This window comes from Octodon degus, unplaced genomic scaffold (assembly GCF_000260255.1).
Source record: "Octodon degus isolate 3935 unplaced genomic scaffold, OctDeg1.0 scaffold00019, whole genome shotgun sequence".
NCBI classification, from domain to species: domain Eukaryota; kingdom Metazoa; phylum Chordata; class Mammalia; order Rodentia; family Octodontidae; genus Octodon; species Octodon degus.
This window is the reverse complement of record NW_004524595.1, coordinates 5,846,815-5,868,704: the sequence shown is the minus strand read 5'-3', so window position 1 is coordinate 5,868,704 and position 21,890 is coordinate 5,846,815. Positions and strand designations below refer to the sequence as shown.

At 40.4% G+C, this 21,890-nt stretch overlaps 1 protein-coding gene across 1 annotated transcript in view; it reads left to right on the top strand.

Moving 5' to 3' along the window:
- Window positions 1–5,760: 5,760 nt before the first annotated feature.
- Window positions 5,761–21,890, top strand: part of Selenoi (selenoprotein I) — a 37,197-nt gene continuing 21,067 nt past the window's right edge. Inside the window, exons 1-2 of the mRNA XM_004649060.3 lie at window positions 5,761–5,932; window positions 21,537–21,605. Coding sequence (XP_004649117.3) covers window positions 5,876–5,932; window positions 21,537–21,605 — 126 coding nt within the window. The 5' untranslated portion in view covers window positions 5,761–5,875. The remainder of the gene's footprint in view (window positions 5,933–21,536; window positions 21,606–21,890) is intronic.

The window sequence follows — 21,890 nt, the reverse complement described above, 5'->3', positions numbered from 1 at the left end:
TGGACCCAGCTGAGTATGGACTGAAACCTCCAGTAACTGTGAGCTAAATAAACCTTTCTTTCCTTCATTTTGAGTGTCGGGTATTTGTCCCAGCAACGAGAGAAGAGTAACTAAGACACCATCTTTGTTGTAACATGCAGCTGCCAGATCATCATAACTTCAAAAATTCTGGGAAAGAAAAGGACTTCGCTTTGAGTAAGGCTTTGCCAGAAGTTGGTTTCAAAGGCAATGGTCCTTTTACTTAGCCTTATCAATAATGGCTTTTATTTAGTAGTGGTTGTATGATAAATCACTTATCCTTCAAACAAGAATGGCTAGTATGTAATGGATCCACATTCATTACTAGACTTGTGATTTTACTCTAACCTTCATTATCACTAGGGCCCTGGATCTCTCAGAATCTTTATATTACCTGTGTTAGTGATCAATGGCCCTAACACAGAAAGCTGAAGCACTCAATCTTAGCAACTCAGAGAGACCCTGCCACAAAAAAAAAATAAATAAATAAAAGGGACTGAGGATGTGGACCTGGCTTTAATCCCCAGTGACAGGTCTAGGAACTGGAAAGATCTAATACCCCTGAGAGGCCCTAATTCATGTGACAGAATAGCAGAGGCCTCATCCCCTTCTACTGATAGGGAAAGTAAGAGGTACAAGTTTACACTGAATCTCGGTATGTTGCACAGACTTTTTCTGTGATAAGAATATGGTTCATGACCCACTTAAATGATTTTCTATCATTCTTGCCCAAGGGGGTTATTACAAAAAAGTGTAAAATACAGCAAAAACCAGGTAGGCAAAACTCTACTAAAGAAGATTTACTATAGCCAGGTAATTCCATTTTTTATTTTTTAAAGATAGATTTTTTTTTTTGGTGGAACCGGGGATTGAACTCAGGCCCTTGCGCTTGCCAGGGAAGCGCTTATTCCACTGAGCCATCTCCCCAGCCCTGGTAACTCCATTTTTAAGAAATGATAAGCAACTTACTGTTTTCAGTTCTTACCTTGTTCATCCCCCAGCCTTTGATTAAAAACTGACTTATGGGCTTGGGGATGTTGCTCAGCCATAAAGCACTTGCTTAATGTGTGTGAGGTCCTGGATTTGGCTCCCAGCAGTAAAAAACAAGGCTTGTGATTTTTTTTTTTTTTCTTAACCACCTTATCATGGTAATTTGTAGCAGGATGGTGCAGTGTAAAAACTACTCAATGAAAAGCTTAAATTTTACTATGAACAAGTTGGGTAACTTTTGGACAAAATGCAACTTTTCTACTGTTCCATTTTGTATAATTGGAACACTCATTTGGCCTATAGCTCAGGGCTGTTAAATGATCTGGTGATGTTAAATTGCTTTGAGAACTATAGAACTCAGAAGGCATTATTTTTATTTTACAATTATTATGTCCTGGTGCTGGAGATTAAGCATAGGGCCTCATGTATACCAAGCATATGTGGTTTATCACTTAGTGATGCCTCATTCCCTTTTGAAATTTGTTTAGGACAGGGTCTATAGGGTCCATAAGGTCTATACGTCCATAGGTCTATAGGGTCTCACTACATAGATCCGACTCTTAGTGACTCTCCCAAGCACTGGGATTACAGGTGTGCGTTCCACCACACCCAGTCTCAATTGCTGTCTCAGCCTGCCCCAGGGGTGGGGCCGGCATGGCAAGCTGGGGGATCAAACCCCGACCCTTTTGAAATTTTAAAATGAAAACAAAACCAATACTTTCATTACAAACTTCCTGAAAAACTTTATTTTTTATGTGAATAAGGTACTGTAGACATTACATATATTAGTCCTTTAACTTTCAATTTACTAGATAACTCCATTTATCTGACACTCTTATTTTAGACTAAATAAAATAAATCCAGGAATTAAGTTTTATTCTCAGGTTATATTATAAAGATGACAATATTTTTGGCATGACTTTATATTTTCTGTGACTACCAATCTATATTTATTTATTTTTGTTTTGTTTTTGGCTTTTTGAGACAAAGTCACACTCTGTAATTCAGGCTGGCCTTGGACTCACTGTGTAACTCAGGCTGGCCTTGAACTCATGGTAACATATCTTCTGCCTCAGCCTCCTGAGTGCTGGGATTATATGTGTGTACTACCATGCTTGGTTTATGATTGTCATTCTAAGGAGGATGTATGTCCTTTTTTTTTTTTTTTAAATGCATTTAGTACATGGTCTGCAGGGCCTACAGGGTCTTACTACGTAGATCAGATTTGTAGTGATTCTCTTGTTTTCAGCCTCCCAAGTGCGGGGATTACAGGCGCACACTATCCCAGTCTCAATTGCAGTCTCAGCATGCCCCGGGGGTGGGGGTGGGGCTGGCACTGCATGCTGGGGATTGAACCCAGGCTGCTGCACTCCGCCTAAGCAGGTGCTTTAGTCCACTGGGCTATCTGGCCAGCCCCTAAGGGGAATGCATGTTTGAGATGTAGAAAGGATAAACTTCAATGGATAATGAAGCAGACAAGGGAAGCAAAGCAACACTAAAGTATGTCCCATACTGTGGTACAGTGTGCAGAGGTGGCATGAGGTGTCAACAGCAACAGCCAGGCCGATGAAAAGCAGCTGCTGGCAGCTCTGAGCTGCCTCTGGGATAAAAAGCCTCTTGAATCAAACTCAGAGAAGTCTATATAGAAAATTGATTCCATTCTAAAACCAAACTTGTTTGGCAATTTTTTTTGTCTCTAGGCAAGAATTCATAGCATCTTCAGGAAATAATATCTTATACTTGTGAAGGATGAAGTACTAGCACTTCCCATGCTCTAATAATTACCATAGCAGAACAAGAATTGTCTTTTCACAGATGGACTGATTCAAACTTAGAGAAGTTAGAAAATACGTAATTTTGCTGAATCCAGAAATGAATAGATTTAATCTGATGGCCTCCTTTTAAGAGAGAACTGGGGACCAAGGGTGGTAGCACATGCCCATAATCTCAGCACTGAGGAGGCTGAGGCAGGAGAATCTCTGGGTGCTCGAGGGCAGCTTGGGCTACAAATCGAGACTGTTTCAAAACAAAACAAAACAAAGCAACTATGGCTCTGGGCTACATGAACTAAGTTGCCTGAGATCATGTAGCCAGCATATACAAGATGCCAAAATACAAACAAGGATCTATGTCATGTTTCAGTGCAGAAATTCTCAGGTGGTTTTATTACTGACTCAAACTTAGGACAACCTTCTACAGAGGAGAGGCAGAAAATTATAGATGCATGCACAAAATTAAAAGTTGCTTTAAAAAAAGAAGGTAGGAATTCTTTCTCTCCCTGCCTTTGCTTTTCCATTTCTTCTTTCCGTCTTCCTTTCCCTTCCTTTCTTTGAAATAGGGTCTTATTATGTTGCCAAGGCTGTTCTTAAATTCCTGGGTTCAAGTCACCTGAGCTTCCCAAATAGCTTTACATGTGTGTGCAACCAAGCTTGCAGGGGGCGGGGGGCGATAAAGATAAAAGATGTCATTTTTTAGTTTGCTTCTATCTGAAGTTAATAATAAATGCAGTTTATTTATGTATTTATGTATTTATTTATTTTTGGCAGAACTGGGGATTGAACTCAGGCCCTTGCACTTGCCAGCGAAGTGCTTATTCTGCTGAGTCATCTCCCCGACCCCTGACAAATGCAGTTTATGAAATAGCTTCTTACATTTGATGGCTTTCTACAATTAACCAAATTATGTTTCTATTTTAGATGGGCAAGCACAGGGCTGGTATGAAATCACTTGATAGAGTACTTGTCTCTTTATCATATCTGTATTGATTAGAAGAGGTACACAGTGGAGAAAATCTAATTATAAATAGTAGAACATTATTTGGGACAAAAGCCTCAGCATAACTGATAAATTGTCCAAAGTTTTGTATTTAGCACAGAGGCAAATCATTTCAGTTTTCTTAATAGTTCACAGATGATTAAAACACCAATTTACATACAATTTTACATAAAGGAGATATATTTAGTTTCACTTTTTTTGGAGACAGGGTTTCACTATGTAGTTCAGGTTGGCTTTGAACTCACTATGTAACCCAAGTCAGCCTTGAACTCAAAGTGATCCACCTGCCTCAGCCTCCTGAGTGCTGGGATTACAGGAGTGCTCCCCCACACCTAAGTACAATTTCCTTCTTAAAAGCATTAATTTCTCATGTCTGTTTCAGTAGCAGCACTTTATAGCTTATCGGAGATCTTTGTTCATTCATATTCAATAGAATAGCCTGACTGTGTGTAATTTGCAAGCTACAGGACTATGGGATATGAGGAAAATTAAGATGTGTAAGATACAAACACTCAAGCATGGTTAAGAACATTGAATGTATAGATTATCTATCCTGTACTCAGATGCTTGACATCTATTACCTACCTCATAATAATCTTATAGTTTAGGAGGAGAGGTAAGACACAAGCGGAGTAATAGTGCTTGGCATATCCTTATCCCTAAGGAGTATCTGTTGGATGAATGAATGTAAGAGATGGTAAAATAATTGCAGCCTTTCCCCAGAGACCTAAGGAGATTGAGAGCAGTGGCCTTAACACAGATCACGTTTCATTTGGGCTGACCTTTTCCAAGCTGTGTAACTAAGTGACTGGGTAGGCTTTGTAATCCTGATCTCCTCTCCCACTGGGGATGCAAACCAGGGACCAGATCCTCTTATGCAAACACTCCACCACTGAGCTACATTGTAGCTCATTAATGAATGATGTATTAAATGTATTATATTCATCTCAATTTTAATTCCCTACTCTGGAAAGTGAAGAAAATAGGTTCCACTTCATAGCGTTGTAAGGTGTTGGTGATAGTGTATGTAAAGTTCTCTGCATATGAGTCACTCAATAAAAAGTAGCAACTATTACTACATTTTACTATTAGATACATACTTGCTATTGATCTGGAGTTGCTTCCACAATTAATTGGGTTCCAGTTATGTAAAAACATTTGCAAAGCATGTAAAGATCCCTCCAGGCTGACGGGACTGGAGACATCAGCAATCTGAAATTGGAACGGTTTGACTGAACAGAGTGCGAGCAGGCAGCCCACGTCAGAAGCAACGCTGAGGGGTCGGGGAGATGGCTCAGTGGAATAAGCGCTTCCCTGGCAAGCGTAAGGGCCTGAGTTCAATCCCTGGTTCCGCACTTTAAAAAAAAAATTATAAAAAGAAGCAACGCTGATCCGAGGGGCTGGTCTCTGATACCTTTTCATTCGTCAAATCTCTTTAGGGACCGCACAGCGAGCCGCCCATGGGCCTCGGCCGTAGCTCACTTAGCCGTCGCTACTTAAAGCCGCATTCCCTAAGCTCCTCCTTCATGCAGAGCACCTTATCAGGAGCTCCAAAGGGGCTGCAGTTCGGGCCTTTCTTTGCTCTTTTGCTTCACTGCAACGAGGGAATCACGCCCTTTTTTCTGACCTGGCCGCACCCACTCTCTCTACTCGCTGGACTGCAAAGGTAACGCAGATCGCCACCAGGTACAGACACCACGGAAACTCGCACCTTACCCTGGGATACCGCCGAGGCCCTCTGGGAAAACGACCTTTCGTCTCCCCTTCTGCCTTATGCTCCGCTAACCAATGTGGATGAGAGCAAATGAAGCGATGAGGCGAGCTGCGAGGCGGGACTTAGCGTTGCCCGTTTCACGCCGATTGGGCTGCGACGGCACTAGGGGGCGGGGCGCGAGTCATCGGGACCGCGCTTGCGCGCTGAGGGGGCGGAAGTGGCTGGAGCTACGCGTGCGCGGTGGGAGGAGCGCGGCTGCTGTCTTCTCTGCTGGCCAGCCCAGTGTTACCCAACCTTGCTCGCACCGTGTGCTTCTCGGGCTTCACCGGCTCGTCGCGGACAGTCGCTGGCGAGTGGGCTCTCGTTTTGCGAGTCGCCATGGCTGGCTACGAATACGTGAGCCCGGAGCAGCTGGCTGGTTTTGATAAGTACAAGGTAGCGCGGGCCGGGGGGGATGCCCCTCTCCCTGCTTGCCCCAGCCGCGCCCAGGCGGCTGAGGGGCCGGCGAGAACCGTGTCACCTTGTGCCTGCCGCGTGGCCCGGTGCTCGCCGGCGGGCGTTTCTGCGGGGTCCTGCGAATTCTAGGGGCTCGGGGTCCGGGAGGGTGAGAGCATCCTAGGCCATCGCCCCAGGTCAGCACGCTCCCGGGAGATTTCCTTTTCCTGGGGAGAGCTCTCTAGGATAGTGGAGTGGGAGAATTCTCTTTTCTCTTTTCACCTATGATTAATGATGATTGCTTGTTTAGCCCCCTAAAAGGATGCAGTTTTCTCTGTGATTATTTTAATGGCCTTCGTTTGAATGAACTTTCTACCTGCCTTTCTTGTATACAACTTCAGAGGAAAGCTGATCCTCTGGCAGAGGAGGCTGTGGAGGAGAGTGACTGACCCAGGCCTTAACTGGGACTGCGTTCCACGTCTTTCCCAGAAAAGAGGCTTCCTCAGCGGTAGCACACGGCGCCGGGGCTGTCAAATGAAATAAATGTGCACGGGAAAGATCTGAGTAATGGAAAGAGTGTGATGTGAGCTTTCGAGTACATATAAAGGTGATCCCAAATTTACGTTTCTTATTTGGCCTTGGGTACGATTTTTGTCGTTGGTGGTGGTGTTGTTAAATCCCACTCAGCCTCTCTTTTATGCTGATAAACTGAGAAGAAGAGTTTCTACTGTAAAGAGTGGTTACAAGGATTTTAGAAGCTCCTAGCAGGTAATGGACCCTCAGTGCATGCTGTTGCTTAAACTTCCTTTGCATTCTAACTCTGCTGCACTGTTCAATTAACATCCAATCGCTCAGGCCTGACTTAGGGATTTCAGCCTTTCATCGTTGTTTCCTGTGGAGCTTCACATCTTGACTTAAACTTCTCAGAAGAGCCATCCTCAAGTACAGTATCCCCTTTCTCCTTAGGAGTGTTCTGTTTGCTCACTGAGGTATCCTTTAGTGTGTCTTTCCATTAAATGTAATGACCAAGCAATGGGACTTGCTTGACAGGCCCTCAAGGCTTGAGCACTGTGCTTCTGTTAAGTGTCAGGCATTCAGTAAACATTTGTTGGGATGAAGGAATAACTGGAAGAATCATAAAGGACTTGGCTTAACTGGAGTAGAAGAGATAGTAAGGGGCCTTAGAACATTCCTCTGCTTTCAAGCAAAGTTGTCGGATACTTAAAACAATAGATGGAAAGAGATTCCAAAGCTTCTTTAAAAAACTCAGGCCAAGACTATACCACTTTGAGTTTAGAAGGCTGTTTCCTCCTTTTTGGCCTAAGTTCTGTGCCCTTTTTGTTATCTGCTCAACATTGTAAATATTGACTTGTAAAATATTTTCTCTTTTACTAGGATCTGGCTTTCCAAGTAAATACTAATGGAATAGTTGTTTATTTTGCAACAGTGTCTAATAGGGTTTCTGTTTTCTTGTAAGCAATCTTCTCTCTAAACTGATATTTTCAGCTGGATAGTTGTCCAGATATGTCAGAAGTGTCAGTGGATTTTCTTTCTTTCTTTCTTTTTTCTTTCTGTCTTTCTTTTTTTCAGTACTGAGAATCAAACTCAGGACCTAGTGCTTGCCAAGCAGGCACGTAGGCTGCTGACCTATATCCCTGGCCCTGTCAATGGATTTTTCTGTTCCCTCTGCCCTCTTCTCTTATCTGACTGGGTTCCTGTCTGATAGATTTCCTGTCATCCTAGCAAACAAAGGTCAATGTAGCAAGTGTCCAGTGTTCACTAAAATATAGTTGATGTTAGTCTTTAGTTACAGTAAGTTTTTCTTTGGGGGAGAAAAAAAAGGAACAGAAATGTATAACCTAACCATTCTTATAGTAGAGAGTTCTTTACTCAGTACTGCATTCATATTAAAAATACGAACCCTGGGGTGTCCAAAGGAAAAATCTGTGTGGTTAATATTGCTGAACTGTGACTTGCACAGAGATCTTTCTTTTGTTGCATTTCCATTGTGCCATCTGCAGAGACAGTAAGGGGTTTTATAAGCTTATTGAATTAAAACAACCTTTCCCCCTCATAAATAGCAATCAAAACACTCAAAAGGAATTTTCATTCCCTAATGTGACCCTTTATAATACAGCAAAGAGATGCAAAAAAAAAAATGATACTATGAAAGCAGGTGATGGAAAAATTACTTTTGAACCAGTTTAATTTCTTTATCTTCCCCAGAGGTACATCTGAGAGCTACAGTTGGAAACCTGGCAGTTTCACAGAAGAGCTGCTGAAAGGGGAGCACACATAGACATGTAATTAGGTTTTTGTAAGGAACAGCAGACAGTTGGTTTTTAGTACAGAAGAAAGCATGGGATAGATTCTAAGTTACATACTTTCTTAACACTTGTATTCTGCATTGTGGTACCTAACTCCATTCTATTAAACAGTTCTTTTAATAATTTATTGAGGGCTGCTTTAGCTACTTTCTTTGTTAGGACATGAGCTCTAGTAAGGAAGGGCCAGTAGCTGCCTTGTTCAGTATGACCAGATCTAGCACAATACCATGAGCAGTAGGTACTCAAGAAATGCTGAAGGAATGAAAATGGAAAAGAACATTAACCATTTTAGAAGTCTGGTCAAAGGATATTGGGAGGATACTTTTGCATTTTGAATGGGAAAGTGTTTGCCACTGCAAGTATTCTCTGTTGCTTAACAATGTAGCTTCGGGGCTAGAGAGATGGCTCAGTGGTCTAAAGCACCTACTTGAAACAAGCTTGGCAAAGCACAGAGACCGTGGTTCGATCCCCAGCACCACATGCCAGCCAGACCCGCCCCCTGGTGGGCTGAGCTGGCCCCACACACACACACAATAAATAAATGTAATAAATAAAAATAAATAAATATTAAAAAAAAAAACAATGTAGCTTCAGACAGTTATGTTGAAGGTCTCTACCTTTCTGAGGATTGTCATCCTTCCCCTCTATGTATCCTTTTGTATGGGTTTTATAGTTGAGGGGTTTTCCCACATTGGATTGATAGTGCAGCAGCAGTTTCAAATTGTATCATTTTGCTTCAGAGAAGTTCTGTGTGAAATATTCTTGTTGGCTTGGTTTCAAGAATAGAGTAAAAGACAGAACAGGAAGTAGATTGTTCTCAGAGGGGAAGGGGTCAAGTAATTCAGGGAGGAAGAAAGGAAAGTATAAGGGATGAAAAAAGAATTAAGATGTGTTGTGTGCATGTGTCAACTTCCCACCAGGAATGTAAACATTACTTGTTATCCTCACGTACTAATAAAATAAACAACAAAAAAAGAGAGAATATAATGTCATGATGAGTTGGTTTCTGCTATTTTGGTAGTTCATGTGATTGTCAATGACACTCTGATTGTAGGAGTCTTGATAATTGTGAATTTATTGATATTGTGAATTTCTCATTAGAAGTTGTAAAGAGGTACTGCATCTTGATGGTGTGCTAAAGAACCAGAGTCCAAACTGGCCTTTCATCTTACTGGTTCATAAAGTTTGATTGTGTTTGTTAGACAAGCATTTATGAAGGGACCTCTGTCAGGCACAGCCCTGGTACTGCAAAGTTAAACTGGGCTGAAATTCCTGATTTCAAAGAACCCATGTGGGCATATTGACGTGTAAATAAACAGTGCCATCTGGATCTGTAAGTAAACAGTTATAAATAGTAAGTGTAATTAGTTGTGGAGAGTGGAGGAAGCTTCCAGGGAGTTTGGGTTGGAGGAGAGGTGAAAGCTGAGAAAGGCTTCATAGGCGATGGAGGTGAAGGTAGAGCTTTGTGTAGGAAGATAGAGTCTGGCTATTACCAGGTGAAGAGGGAGAAGGGGCATCACAGCAGACAGCAATGGAGTGCAAAGTGATGGAGCCCAGAGAGAGTATTTTCTGGGAACTACAAGAAATTAGATGAGGTGTTCATGTACAAATGTGGAGTAACAAGGCAGGAAACTGGAGAGTAGGGTGGGCACCAGGCAAAGGCCTTGAATTCTACCTTGTACAACAGTGTTTCTATAATCCAAGGATTGTTGGTGTCAGAATCGCTTGGGGGAAATTGGTTAGTAAAATCCTAGGTAATTGGTGGCAAACCTGTCACATGAGTGCTGCAGCTGACTGTTTGTTATCACTGAAAGTTTTTCATCACTGTCCTAGGCTCTCATTGGGTGATCCATAGTGAATTGCTTGCACTTAACTGCACATTGAATGTCTCATGTAGTTTTATGGTAGCGCAAAGGGGTTTTATAGGGGGCTATTGAAGACTTTTTTGAGACAGGGTCTTGCTATATATATATAGTTCAGGCTGGCCTTGAGCTCACTGTGTAGTGTAGGCTGGCCTCGAACTTACAATATTCATCCTGCCTCAGCTTCTTGAGTGCTGAGACTAAAGGTGTGTGCCACTATGCTTGGTAGGACTTTTAAACAGGATCTAATTTGAACTTTGGAAGCTCATCCCAGCAGCTAGTAAACGGAGAGATAGAAACAGAAGGAGGAGTGCTCTAGAGACCTTTAGGATGGCCCTATTTTAAAACTGTAAGAGTCTGGGCATGGTGGTGTGTGCCTGTAATCCCAGCTTGTGGGAGGCTGTAAACAGGCAGATCACTGAGTCGAATCTAGTAGTGAGACCTGTAGACCCTTCCCTAAAATACAAAATAAATAAATAAATAAATAATAAAACGGTAAGAAATGTTAAGGCATTAATCGAGATGGCTAGGATAGAATGAAATGGGGATTCTAAAGATAGAGGTCATGTGTTGAAGTTATCCAGCAGGTTATGTTTAATTTGGCTCTTACTTTGTTTCAAAAATTGGTATCATTCCCTTCAAAGTGCAGATTTCTGGATGCTTTTGAAAAATCAGAATATTAGATAACACCTACCCTGAGTTTCTTCTTTCTCTATCAGCTGAGGCTGGATAGTGCTAAAGAGGTCACTCTTTAGCATGGCTGTCTGCTTTCTTGTTGCCATTTTCCTACCGACCCATGTTTTATGCAGATCTGCTTGTTCAACCTACTTGTTGGATTAGTGTGATCCTTGATTTAAGATTGACAACACGGTGCTAGCTAGAGCTGATGGAGGCACATAAAAGGTGAGGAGGAGTCTGGGAATGACTCATGATCTAGTATTACAGGGTGGGTAGAGGTGGCAGTCACTGAGGCAGGGTTTTGCAAAGCACTGTACTGTAATGCTTTACGCATTTTTTAGAAAAAAGAACAGTAGCCTTTTGTGCAGTACATTTCTGTCAGATGGGGCCATGTCAAATTGTGATTTGTGGAGTTGGGATTAAAACAAAACCAGAAAAGTCTTATTCTAAAGAACTATTATTTGTGGTTGACTTGTCCTCAGAGAAAATTTCTGTAATAATTCCATTTTCCTCTTAAGCCACAGTAAAAACAGTAGGAGAAATTCCTCATCTCTTGATTTTCTTTTATTATACCAGCAAGCTGACTGTCATCCTGTATGTTAATTGTGGCATTATCCAGATGTTACAGTTAATTAAAATACGGCTCTTTAGTTGTACAGTGGTTGCCTTGACGATTCTTTTCTATGAAAAATATTCCCATAGTCTTAAGTAAAGGTTTACAAATGTCTCATAGAAAGAATTATTTTTTGCATGTGGCAGAGGCAGAGTTTTCTGTTTTTTTGCAGTGCTGGGAATTGAACCAAGGCCTTGCCCCTACTAGGCAGTTACTCTGCACTGAGCTACATCCCCTTTCCCCAGAAGAGTCTTTCTGAAGGTATGAAAGGATGAGGGGGAAGTTCTGTAGAGTGAAGGGGAGAGGTTCACCAGAAGGGAGACTATATCTTAGGTACTCTGAGGAGGATACCTCTTGACTGGATCTTTACTGCCTTCTCAAGTATCAGCTCACTGATGATGGATTGTTTAACTGTCTAATGCTTACTGTTATAAACTTTGCAGAGTAGGAGTTTGTCCACTGCAGAAGGAAGTGTGGGGAAAGATGTACTAATCTGAGGCCTATGGGAATCAAAGACACAGAAGCTCAAAAATCATGGTATGTTAGGGGTACAAGGGAATGGTAGATAGTGAGGGCTAGACTATGCCTCAAGTTCACTCAGAGAAAGTTGCAGCAGCAAGAGCAATATCATCATAAATACTGAATAATAATGATAGCAATAGTGAATATTTATGTAGCATATATGCCAGGCATTGCTTGAAGTGTCTCACATAGGTTGTCTCACTACTGCTCTGGGAGGTGGAGACTGTTATTTTCTGTTGCACTAAGATACAGAGAATTTAAGTAACTTGCATAAGATACCACAGCTAGTAATGTAGCTGAGATTTGACTCCAGGCAATCTGGATTGGGAGTCCATGTTCTTTATATTGTATTGCTTCCTAAAACTAGGAATACTTTGTAAACTGTCTTATAATGCATTAGGTTACAGACCTCAAAGTGAGCTTAATATTGGATATGTGTCTGTTTGCAGATGGGGCAAATGTGTAGTAAAAAACTCTTATGCTAGTATCATGGTACATATTGGTAATCCCAGATATTTGGGATACTGAGGCAGAATTGAAAGTTCTAGGATACCCTGGACAATATCTAGTGAAATCTTGTCTCAAATTAAAAAAATTTAAAAAAAGACTGAGTATTAAAAAATATAAAGGGGATATTGCTCGGTGATAGAATTCTGGGTTCAGTCCCCACTACAAGGAAACAAAGTTAAAAAACAATAAAACCCTGCTTTTGTCTACCCTTTCTTTCCCCAATTTTAAAATTAAAGGTGAACTTACATTTACTAGTCATGCATTTAGTTGAGTACAGTAATCCCCCTTGTCTGTAGGAGATACTGTTCAGGAACTTCAGTGGATTCCTGAAACCCTGGATAGTACACATAAATCTATGATAAAGTTTAATTTATAAATTAGGCATAACAAGATTAATGTGCTGGCCCCACCCCCAGAGTGGGCTGAGATAGCAATTGAGACTGGGTGTGTTGGTGTACCTATAATTCCTGGCTGTAAACAGGCAGATCACTATGAGTCCGATCTAATAGAACGCTCTGTAGACCCTTCCCTAAAATACAAACCCCCCCCAAAACCCCAAAAAACAAAGAACAAGAGATTAGCAAAAATAGGTACTAATGTGATAGAGTAGTTATAACCACGTACTATGTTAAAGTAATGCAAACACAGTCACCTCAAAATATCTTGTACTAACCCTTTTGTGAGGTCTTAAGGTGGTAAGACATCTGCATGAAGAGCTCAAGTACTCAGAGTGACATGGGCACTATGGCATAGAATTAGACTATTGTGTAGGGGGTCACTTGACCACAAGCATGTGATACTGTGATAGTTGATCTGAAAACTGAGACAGCTACAGTGACTAGCAGTTGGGTAGTGTGTGCGGCATGGATACCCTAGACGGGGATGTTCACATTCAGCATGGACAAAATGAGATTTCATTGTGTCTTTCAGGATAGTACTCAATTTAAAAATTATGACTTTTTATTTCTAAAATTCCCATTGAATATTTTCTGACCATGATTGACTAAAAGCACAGAAAATGAAACTTGAAGAGTGTCTACTGTATTGAATATTTCATCTACATTTCTAATTGAAATAAAAGGCTTTTAATTAATTAAACATAATCTTTAGCAGGTAACCTAATCTTAAAATTTGATTTCTTCACCTGTGAAATGCAGTAGTACCTATTTCATAGGATTATAAAAATTGAATGAGACAGCATTTGTAAAGTGCTTGTCATGTCATTCTATTGTTAGTGGCAAGTAAGTGAAAAACAAAACTTGACATTTGTGGATCCCTGCTTGTTAACCTTAGTAGCATGTAACATACATGCATGTACCCCAGTAAGTTATTCCAGGAGAAAGTATGTTTTAGGAAAGGAAATTTTGGGTGGCAACTTGATGGACAGGTAGGAAGAATAATGAGAGGTTTATGTCTTGCTTGTGTCTCACAGACAATTCTCTTTCTAATCATATCCATAGTGTAATAAGCAGAACAAATGCTTTTCTCAAATACCACTCTCCTATTTAAGACTCTTCAGTGGCTTCAACATGTTGGGCATGTGTTTGAGGCCCAGATTCCTGAACAAACATTTCAAATTCCTTTGCTAAATTACCCCTTGTAAATTACCCCTTTTTATCGCTTGTTAGAGTTTATTTGCCTAAGCCTAGCTGGTAAGCCTGTTTGTAATCATGACTTATTGTATTTGTCTTCTGGTGCCAGCTCTTGTCCAGTTTTCTCTTACCACTCTCTTCTCTGACTTGTTAGCAGGTGTATTTGACAATTATTTTCTGAAAGGAGACCGCACTGTTCACTGAGTCATGTGCTCTGTGGGTGTATTTCTTGAAGGCTTGTGTTGATAAAAAGTACTGAAAGAGAAGTTTTTATTTCTGCCCGGGGTCAGTCTGCTCCACCCTTTTTTACATTTTAAATTTAGATTTGATATTTTCATATCACAGTACATTGTTGATAGTACAAAGCCTCCTTGCCTTTAGTAGGCAGTTGGTACTGAATTGTATTATGCTTTGCCAAATGCTTGTATTTGAAGTTACGTGGATGGGGATAGGTGTCAGCCACTTAACTATTTCCAGAAGCTTATTGTTCAGCCCAGAAGTTGAAGGAATTTCATTTATCTTCACTAGAGCAGTAGTCTTACATCAGAATTGCCTGGGGGGTTGTTAAAAGGTTGCTTGGCTATATTCCTGTATTATCTGATGGTGTAGATCTGGATGGGGCCAGTGATTTCTGTCCAGTTGGGTCATTATGCTTTTAGAATCATCACATTGAAGAAATGTTCAGTTGTACTACAATGTGAAGAGCAGTTGATGAAACCAATAAATGAATGTAAAGGAATAAGAAGTTATATTATTACCAGTGTAATCATGTTAGCTCTTTTTTTTTATTTTTTATTTTTTATTTTTCAACAAATAATACACTGCATATATTCTTCTTAGTGGTTAATTGCTGTACAAGATGCGGACTTGTGATCCTATTTACAAACACCATCATGTTAGCTCTTAACATAAAATAGTCTTGAATTTTTTTTTCTTTTTTTTTTAAATTTCTTTGAGACAGAGTTTCATTATGTAGTTTAGGCTATTCTTGAACTCTGTAGCGCAGGTTGGTCTCATTTGTGGTGATCCTCCTGCCTCAAGCTCCCAAGTGCTGGGATTATAAGTGTGTGCCGTTATACCTAGCCAGATAGTCTTTGATTTTTTTAGCTTTAAGATGTCTCTTCAATAAGAGTGCTTGGAGTATAGCTCAATGGTAGAGTATGTGCTTAACATGTACAGGATCCTGGATTTAATGTATCCAGCACCCCCCCCCCAAAGATCTGGTCTGTAGCTTTCACAAAAGCATGTAATGATAACCATCTTTTAAAAAAATCTTATCTCTAGAATATAAAATATGATGCTGTTAATAATGTTTATTTTTAATTGCTGAGTAACAAATTATAACAGTGCTGGTTTTGTAAAACAACATTTTTCTTTTCGTTGTTGGTGATTGAACCCCAGAGCTTTCACACAGGGCTACATCCCAGCTCCCTCCCCACCACTTCATTTTTAAATTTTGAGATAGTGTCTCAAGTAGTCCCTAAATTGCCCAGGTTGAGCTCCAACTTGCCATCCTGTCTCAGTCTTCCAGGGTGCTGGGATTACAGGTGTGTGTAGTCAAGTAGCAGCATTACTGCTTGGTTTACAGGCAACTTCTCCACACCAATGAGATGGTGTCTTCTGTGACATCTTGCCACTTGGCCATATAATGTGTCCTGTCAAGCCAATGACCATCTTCAACTTTGCTATATTGTGCTGGATGGATGCAAGTTAGAAGTCCCACCCTCAAGGAAAGAAAATGAACCACAAAGGGAAGGAACCTTAAGATGTGTCTGCCACAAATTAGAAGAAAACAATATATATTGGAAGATCTGGGAATTTCAGTATGTTGGATCTGTGCAGTTCTTGCTGGTACTCAAGTCAGGATAGGATAATCTGGTTTAAAACAAAGTGATCAGTTTTAGAGATGTAGTCAGACATGACTTAAGATCTTTATTAGGTGCAGACAGACTTACAGTTTAGGCCTGTTTACTAGCTGTTATCACTGATGCATGAGAAACTACCGGGACACACAGGCTTTTTTTTTTTTTTTTTAGTGAAATGCTGGATTCTGTCTGGGTGCAGAGAGGCTGAGGTTCTAAATGATTTCAGCAGCTGGATGGAGGAGAAATTAAGTTCTTATTGGATTTGGACATGGATTTATAATCCCAGGGAGTCTGGGCGTCTGGGCGGGATGTTTGGGGTCAGAGTTCTCAGGATAGTCAGTGTATGTGTGCATACTTGACTAGATTGAATAACCTGTCCTAACATTTCTTCATGGCCACCTGTTCTGTTTTCTGAGGGCCACATGGCCTTTTAGTGGTTTCCTGTTCTTTGTGGAGGTAGGCATGTTTGTTGAGAGGATCTCTCAGGCAAACATCACATTAGTGTTGTTGATGTATGAATTTTGTGTTCTTTAAGTAAATGAACAGGGGGATAATTGTATTTTATAATATCAAATGAGGAGAAAAAATAATTCCTTGGGATTATGACACATATAGATGTAATATGTAGGAACTTGAAAGCAGTTTCCTCCTGTAAAGTTGAAGTTGCTACAGACTAGTTTCCAGGGGAACAGATATCTCTTTGGTGAAGGAACTGATTCTTCATCTCATCACAGATACACTGTACACTGCTATTTCAGTAAACATGCAGATATTTCATACATTTACCCGTTCATGTGTACAAGGTCTCAGAAAAGGTTATTGAGTTTCTACTTTGTGCCAGAAGCAAAAGGAATCAAGTTGTGGAACTTTATCCACACTGTCAACCTTTTCTTTTTATATTTAATATTTAGTACAGGTCTATAGGGTCTCACAACTTAGATCAGACTTGTAATCCTCCTGTTTTCAGCCTCCCAAGCGCTGGGATTACAGCCAGGTGCCACCACGCCCAGTCTCAGTTGCCATCTCAGTGGAGGATTGTACCCTAGTCCCTGCCTCTGCCTAAGTAGGGCTTTAGTCCTCTGAGCTATTTTATGGTTTTTTTTTTTTTTTTTTCTCTTCTGTATTTTAGGGAAGGGTCTACAGAGTGTTCAGGGTCTCACTACTAAATCCAGACTCCTAGTGATCCGCCTGCTTACAGCCTTCCAAGAGCTGAGATTACAGGTGTGCACCACCACGCCCATTCTCAATTGCCATCTCAGCAAACCCCAAGGCCCAGGGATCAAACCTCCAGCCTGCCTCTGCACCTACTTGCAGGTGCTTTAATCCACTGAGCTATTTGGCTGGCCCCATATTTCTTATTGTTTAATGTTTGTATGTGAAAAGCAGTTCTTTTAACTTCATTGATACTTGTTAAGTGAATAACAGTTTTTGATAATTGGGTTCTCTTGTTTTTTATGGTTTGTACTTAAGTGAAGGAAAACTTGCCCAGAGGTTGAAATGTCATTGCTAAAGTACTCTGATAGAAGGATTGGAAGTTCCAGTCCAACTTAGGCAGCTAGCAGTTTAGTGAGAGCCTATCTCAAAATTAAAACAAAAAATAAAAAAGAGCTGGAGAAGTAGCTCAGTACAGAGGCCCTGGATTCTGTCTCCAGTACCAGAAAGGACCTGTCCCCCCAAAAAAGGAAAGAAGAAAACTCTGTTCCTGGAGGGGTAGAACACATGTTGACCACAAGGTACAACAGGAGCTTCTTTCTTTGCAAAGGCTTGTATTTAAACATGGTTGAGTCTTGAGCCTTATCAGTAAAGGGCTGACTTCAGTGCTGCACTAGGTATGCCTGGGTTTCCGTGAAGAGTTGACTTTTTTTTTTTTTTTTCTCCTCTGAGGTAATTTTTTAGTTTTTTTTTTCCTATAGTGCTGGGGATAGAATTCAGAGCCTTGTATGTGTCAGGCAAGAGCTATACCACTTAGCTTCATCCTAGCCTCTTGTAGGGTCGTAAGATAGGTTGATAATGTTTATTTCATTATATCTGGGAAGTTAATATGAATATTCTACTTCATACAGTGATAATGCTTTTTCTCAAAACAAAACTTCTGTGGATGATTTTGAACTTAAGGATTTTGGAAATGATTTTTGTGGAACCGGGGATTGAACTCAGATCCCTGCGTTTGCCAGTCAAGCGCTTAGCCCACTGAGCCATCTCCCCAGCCCCTTGGAAATGATTTTTAAAAGTGAGAATTGCCCACATCTGAGGTGATGTCAGTATTTGCAGTTTATGAACTACCGTTAGATTGTACTCCAATCACATAATGATTTCTGTTGTTACCGGTTTTATACCTAGAAAGTTCCTGGCTCAGATAGGTAAGCACAAGTCCTGTATTAAAAATCATTTGATAGTAAGAGACCTGTTCTTATATTGATAAGACATAGCAACAAAGTCTGCTGCTGATTTTGGACAGTAGGGCATTACTGTGGCTCAGTCCATATGGGAGAGAGCCGAGGGGTCTAGGTGACTATAAAGCTGTATTGGAGAACTGCAGTGTGATTTTGATACCACAGGAAATTAATAATGTCTTAAGCAGCATACAGTGTTGAAGGAGAGAGGCTTATAGCTGTGCTCCTCCCCCCCTTTTTTTGGCGGAATCGGGGATTGTACTCAGGTCCTTGCACTTCCAGACAGACGCTTATTCTACTGAGCCATCTCCCCGGCCCCTGCTTTCTAACCACTTGAAACTTTCCCTTCTTTTGCCCTGGATCAACATTTATTTAGATTAATAACAAATCATATTTCCCCATCAGGGTTTGTCAAACAAGAGGCTCCGAACCACCTGTTTTTGAGTGAAGTTTTATTAGAACAAGGTTGTGTTCATAAGTTTACATATTTTCTGCAACTGCTTTCCTGTTTCAGTGGCAGTGTTGTGTATTTCTTACCATTCTAGCTCTAAAGCCTAAAATATTGGGCCTTTTACAGAAAAAGCTCTCCAGCCCCTTGCCCAGTAAACTAGGACTTAGGTGATGAGGGAAATTGAAGTCATGCCAAGAGGAGCAGCGAAAGGGACATGGGAATGGATAAAGGGAAGATTGGGGTGTAACTGGGAGAGCAGTCTCCAAGTATTTGGAGGCCTATTATTTTGAAGAAAAATTGGACTATTGCCTACTAATTTGCCAAGCAAAATGAAAACATAAGATAAGAAATACAGGGTGGAAGAAGCTTATCAGTGTATAGGAAACTTGTTTTAACATGGGGTTATATTGCTTTGTAAGAAAGTAAGCTTTGTTTTGCTTTTGGTTACCAGAGGCATTCTAGGTCAACTGACTACTTTTTACCCATTCGCCTAGATGAGGATCAAACATACAGTGCAGCGTTTGGATAGACTTTCTCTGAGCACTCTTGTGGCCTTGGAATGATTCTCCTAAACCCAGGTTGAAGTCCTTAAATGTTTTTCCAGGGCCTTGCAGATTACTGAACAAAGCAAGCCATACTAGGTGTTAACTGGATTGGTTACCAGCTTCAGGTTTTCGGGAGTATGCCAAAATATCATATTAAAGCAGAATAAAAGGACATTTGACAGACATTAGCAAATATCCCAAATCTAGTTTCATACCTTTGGAAGCTTATGTATTTTTTTCCTTATGTATGTGGAAGATTTAAGTTATTCCTCTTGCTGTTGATTCACAAGGCCGTTTAGAGTTTCTTTGTGTATACCGTAACTACTCAGGTGCATGTGTAAGGTGAGAGCACTGTGTATTGTCCGGGCTTATTGTTTGCTGTTTTACAATCTCATATTAATCTCTCCTTGCTTTATTTGAGCTCATTAGATAGTATTGGATGTCAACTGAAATCCAGATAGACCTTCTTGTGTATAGTTTTATATTTTTATCTGGCTTTTATATGGGTCTCCTGAAGTAGAGATTTAAAGCTTCAAAATTTAAAAAGAGCTTTTCATATGAGAATACCATCCTCTAAGGACTTTGTTTGAGATCTGAATTAAAAGTTTGAAAAGCTGCTCAATGATTCTCATTCAGTGAACATTTGAAATTAAGAGCATTTTAGCTTGTGTACTGTATTAGGAGTTCGTGAAATGGAGGGAGTTGGAGGGGAGAGATAGAGAAAGGGAAGAGATAAGTTAAGTCATGACTCCTAGGGGTTTCCACACCTGTGTACACAAATCAGTTACCATGTCCTTTTGAATTTTTATCAAATAATTCAGTAATTAGGGAATAAGCTCCATTGCCATACAATCCTAGTATATTTTTATCTCCTTTGCTGATTTAGGAAATCTGTTTTCCTCCCGTACATGGGTCTGTATTCTCTTGGTGCTCAAAACTTATAATAATAATAGCTTCATTATGTTTACTAAGGGCCAGGTAGTGTTTTAAGTGCTTCACATATATTATTACCTTTCCTAATCCTTGTGATTGTCCTTTGATGTAAGGGCTATCATACTTTATAGGTGAGTAAATTAAGAAAAGAGATAACTTGCCCAGGGCAGTGTAGGTAGTAAGTATGCCAGTAAGGTTATCAAGGGGGAAAGCTTCACACCCATAGGTGAGATGGTTTAGAGACGTTGTATGGTCAGTGTTCAACTGTAACAGTGTGTATTTTACTGGTCCCGCGTAATAACTGAGACTATGTAAGCAATATATATATATTTTAACTGAAGCACTATATTATAAAAAAAGTTAATTGAGAGGGAAGGGTGAGTCATTGATTATCCTGGTAATTTGGACTTTGGTTGAATATATATGAATGAAACAACCACAACCATTGTATGACTTTGATTTGGGTTTAGCCTTTAGATTACCCCTAATTGACCCCCCCCCATTATTGGAGATTGAACCCAAGACCTTCACATTGAGCTGCATCCCCAGCCCTTTTTCCATTTTGTTAAAATTTTGAGACACATTCTCATTAAGTTGCCTAGGCTGGTTTGTAGTCTTCTTGTCTCAACTTCCCAGAGTGCTGGGATTAACAGTTGTATACCTCTTTGCTAGGCCGACCCTTTCCTCTTGCTGTCAAAGTAATACCTGAGTGTGTTTTACAGCTTTTGCCCTATTTTTATTGCTCTTCTAGTTTGGTTATTTAGATGAGAACATTATATAAATAGGTCTGTTTGGCAGGGTTTTTTTTCTTCTTTTTTTAAATTTGGTACAGGATCTTGCTACACAGCTTGGACTCCTAGTGATTCTCCTGTCTCAGTCTCCCCAGTGCTGAGATTACAGGCATGAGCCGCCATGCCCAGTTTTGGTGGCCAGCACGGCATGCCCCTGGTGGGGCCTGCACATCATGCTGTACTGGGGGGTCGAACCTGGGTTCTTGTACTTGCCAGGCAAGTACTTAGACCACTGAGCTATCTCCCCAGCCCACAGGTTATTCATTTTATGTTATTTTTATTTTTATTTTTTAAAGAGAATAACAAATAGTTAAAAAGAAACGATACATAATTTCACTAAATAAAATGATTGGAATTCAACAGTGGTTGTTATATTGTATATTGTTGTTTTCAAATTAGTTGTTCAGATTACCAGATATAAACATTCTGCAGGTTATTTTTTACTATTATGTTCTTTTGAAGAATATTATCTTATTGGCTAGTATGCAAGGATTAACTCTGAGTAATTTCATTTCTTAACAGTACAGTGCTGTGGACAACAATCCGCTCTCTCTCTATGTCATGCATCCATTTTGGAACACAATAGTCAAGGTAAGATAACTAATAGGTATGTACTTTTCATGTAGTTGTTTTAAGTATTTTAACCTATTTGATAGTGTTAGGGATACACCTTTAAGTTTAGTAAGCTATCTGGATATCCCACACTTTTTCTCTTTCGGGGGAATGTTATGAGACAATATAACAGTGTAGTGTAATTTGGCCTTGAACTCACTGTGTAGCTCATGCTGGCCTCCTGGAGATCCTCCTGCTTCAGCCTCCCTAAAGTTGGGATTATAGCATCTATCATGCCTGACTTGGCATACTATGTGCTTTCTA